Source organism: Colobus angolensis, unplaced genomic scaffold (assembly GCF_000951035.1).
Source record: "Colobus angolensis palliatus isolate OR3802 unplaced genomic scaffold, Cang.pa_1.0 Scaffold77, whole genome shotgun sequence".
NCBI lineage: Eukaryota > Metazoa > Chordata > Mammalia > Primates > Cercopithecidae > Colobus > Colobus angolensis.
The window spans coordinates 2,772,325-2,775,939 of record NW_012121487.1 but is presented as its reverse complement, the minus strand read 5'-3'; the positions used below and the strand labels follow the sequence as shown (position 1 = coordinate 2,775,939).

Genomic DNA, 3,615 nt, shown 5'->3' with positions numbered 1-3,615 from the left:
GGAGGCGGAGCTTGCAGTGAGCTGAGATCCGGCCACTGCACTCCAGCCTGGGCAGAGCAAGACTCCGTCTCAGAAAACAAACAAAAAAAAAGAATCCGCCCGCCTCGGCCTCCCAAAGTGCTGGGATTACAGGCGTGAGCCACTGCACCTGACCATTCACTTCATTAAACTGATTGTTACCTTATCTATCATGTGTGGGGCTAAGACCCATGTTTGTTTCAGGAAACACTGCTTGTTCCTCATCCAGACATAGTCTCTCAAGAGCACTACAGAAGCCACACTCGCTCTTTAGACTTCCTTTCTCAATATGAAGTAGCTGATTATCTTGTCATCCCAATTAAGGCAGTTACACTGCAGACTCTGCGTAGAGCTGACTTGACAGACTTACTTCTCATACCATTTTCCCAAAAACCTTTTCCTTGACTTGCTCCATAATATTGAATAGGATTTGGCTGGGGTGGTGCATGTGGTGGAATGGGAAGAGCAGGGGTTTAGGGACAGAGAAACAATCTTTTTCATGTGTGCTACAAGGAGAGAGCATCAAAGCTGCTGGAAAGGGCCGGAACAATCATCGAGTTCGCAACAAGCGGGGAAGTCGGGCTCGGGCCAGCAAGGACACCTCCAAGCTGCTGTTGCTGTATGATGAGGACATTCTTGAACGAGATCCCCTCAGGGAGCAGAAGGACTTGGCCTTTGCCCAAGCTTATCTGACCAGGGTAGGCAAATGCTGCTTCCTGTTACTGCCAGTTTCTGTGAATGTGGCTGCTTCTTCAAGGGAGATATTTTTAAAAGTGACGTCTGTTTTTCAGGCTATACAACAGGCATCATATTCCTCTATGTTGGCTTTTCTGGCAAAAGATCTCTGTGACAGAACCACAAAGAGACATAGAATTCAATCATAAGTATATTTATTGTTAATACCCTGCCATCATCCTTCTGTTTACTAGAGATTGGCAGAAAAATGATACCACCATCATCAGTGGGAGGTTGTGACTTTATTAGGTGGGCTGATAAGGACCTTTATAGAACCTTTGGCTTGAGAAGAAAGACAGTGGGTACACTGGCCAGCAAGTGGATTTCAGAGAAATACATTGCTCTTAAGACATGAACCAGCTGGGCATGGTGGTTCACATCTATAGTCCCAGCACTTTGGGAGGCCGAGGTATGTGGATCACCTGAGGTCAGGAGTTCGAGACCAGCCTGGCCAACATGGTGAAAACCTGTCTCTACTAAAATACAAAAATTAGCTGGGTGTGGTGGTGGGCACCTGTAATCCTAGCTACTGGGGGAGGCTGAGGCACAAGAATCATTTGAACCCGGGAGATGGAGGTTGCAGTGAGCCAAGATCGCACCACTGCATTCCAGCCTTGGTGACAGGGTGAGACTGTGTCTCAAAAAAAAAAAAAGACATGAATCAGGCTGGGTGTTGTGGCCCTTGCATATAATCCCAGCACTTTGGGAGGCTGGAGTAGGGGAAGATTCCTTGAGTCCAGGAGTTCAAGACAAGCCTGGGCAACATAGGAGACCTCCAACTCCACAAAAATTAAAAAATCAACTAAGCGTGGTGGTACATGCCTGTGGTCCTAGCTACTTTGGGAGGCTGAGGTGGAAGGATGACTTGGGCCCAGGTGGTTGAGGCTGCAGTGAGCCATAATTGCATCAGTGCACTCCAGCCTGGGCAACAGAATGAGACCCTGTCTCAAAAAAAAAAAAAAAAAGACGTAAGCCAACCTCTTCTTAGTAGTGTCCTGGAGAACTATATTCTTCTGCCAATGGTAACCACCTGGTTCCTTTATCCCCCTGGAAAGCTGAATACTGGCAATGATAGTCATAGCTTTTTCTTATCTCCTAATGTTTTACTGATATTCCTAACTTAGGTATTATTTACTCTCAGGTTTTGCCCATGCTGAAATACATGTACAAACACATGTTACCTATTTCATTATGGGGATGTAATCAGTAAGGAAAGGTTAGGGCTGCAACCCAGAGAAAAGCATTACTTGGTTTTGTGGGTAGAGCTGTGGAACTTGGAAAATGGTTTCTCACTTGCTCACTCCCAGAAAAAGATCTTTACCTTGCCTATTGCTCTGTGTCTTCCATTAACAGTCAGATGTTAAGATCTGTTGGAGGCACAGCCTCTGATGGATAATTCTTGGAGCTCTCTAACCATAACCCTGCCTTCTCCCTTGTACTCTTATTGCTTGTTGTGGCCCAAATAAAGGGTGTTGATGATTGAAAGTCTTCCCGTGTAGGTACGAGAAGCCCTACAACATATCCCTGGCAAGTATGAAGACTTCCTTCAAGTCATCTATGAATTTGAGTCAAGTACCCAGAGACAGACGGCTGTAGATCTCTACAAAAGCCTGCAAATTCTGCTCCAAGACTGGCCTCAGCTGTTGAAAGACTTTGCTGCTTTCCTGTTACCTGAGCAAGCTCTGGCCTGTGGATTAGTAAGTGAATGGGGAAAAAAGTACACTAGGACTTCTGGATCAGAGTGAGACTGGGATTGAATGGGGTTGAATAAGACTGTTTCAATCTCCCAACTCCTTCCAGACACACAGACATCCCCTAGCCCAAAGTGATAAGAGCCTCTGTCTTTTCAAGGGATTATCTTTCCAATCCCATGCTCCCATTTTCTTTACATGATAAATGAGAGGGTTTTACCTGTAGTTGCCAAAGGAGACTTTAGGTGAGTCATATGCTCTCTGCTTCTCACTGCTATCAAACCAGACATTCATTTAACAAGTATTTGTTAAGTGCCTCCTAACTGTCAGACAATTCCTGACCTCAATTGCTAAGAATATAGCAATTACAAAAGACTAAAATCCCTGCCCTCATGGAGCTTACGTTTTCATGGGGAAGTTCAGATGATATTCCAGAAAACATATATATAATATATAAAATATAAATTATAAAAATAAATATAGGCCGGGCGCGGTGGCTCACGCCTGTAATCCCAGCACTTTGGGAGGCCAAGGCGGGCGGATCACGAGGTCAGGAGATCGAGACCATCCTGGCTAACACGGTGAAACCCCGTCTCTACTAAAAATGCAAAAAAAAATTAGCCAGGCGAGGTGGCGGGCGCCTGTAGTCCCAGCTACTTGGGAGGCTGAGGCAGGAGAATGGTGGGAACCTGGGAGGTGGAGCTTGCAGTGAGCCGAGATCGTGCCACTGCACTCCAGACTGGGCGACTGAGCAAGACTCTGTCTCAAAAAAGAAAAATAAATAAATATAAACAGTGAAATATGTAGTATACAATGTTTTATAGTGATCATGTTTTACAGAAAAATAAAGCAGGAAAGGAGACTAGAGGGGTGGTTTTATACACAGTGGTCTAGGAAGGCCACTGTGGTACGGTAACGTGAAATGTTGCAGAATAGGAGGCTAAACATGAGGGATATCCCAGTAGTCCTGGACTTCTTGTCACAAAAATAGGAACAAAGAGAGGAATGAGATTATTCTAAGAGTTTTATTAGGGTTAAGTGACAGTGGGGTAGTTCTGTGTATAATGTGTGATGCCCGTTTTCTCTTCTGGTATTATTATGAGGTTCCAGTCAGTGTATATGTGAAAAAAAAATTTTATTTTTTTGAGATAGAGTTTCGCTCTTGTTGCCC

General features: G+C 44.8%; 1 protein-coding gene across 1 annotated transcript in view; it reads left to right on the top strand.

Moving 5' to 3' along the window:
* Nucleotides 1-3,615, top strand: part of GON4L (gon-4-like (C. elegans)) — a 292,893-nt gene that overhangs the window by 116,487 nt on the left and 172,791 nt on the right. Inside the window, exons 23-24 of the mRNA XM_011928504.1 lie at nucleotides 483-716; nucleotides 2,253-2,450. Of these exons, the coding sequence (XP_011783894.1) occupies nucleotides 483-716; nucleotides 2,253-2,450 (432 nt within the window). The remainder of the gene's footprint in view (nucleotides 1-482; nucleotides 717-2,252; nucleotides 2,451-3,615) is intronic.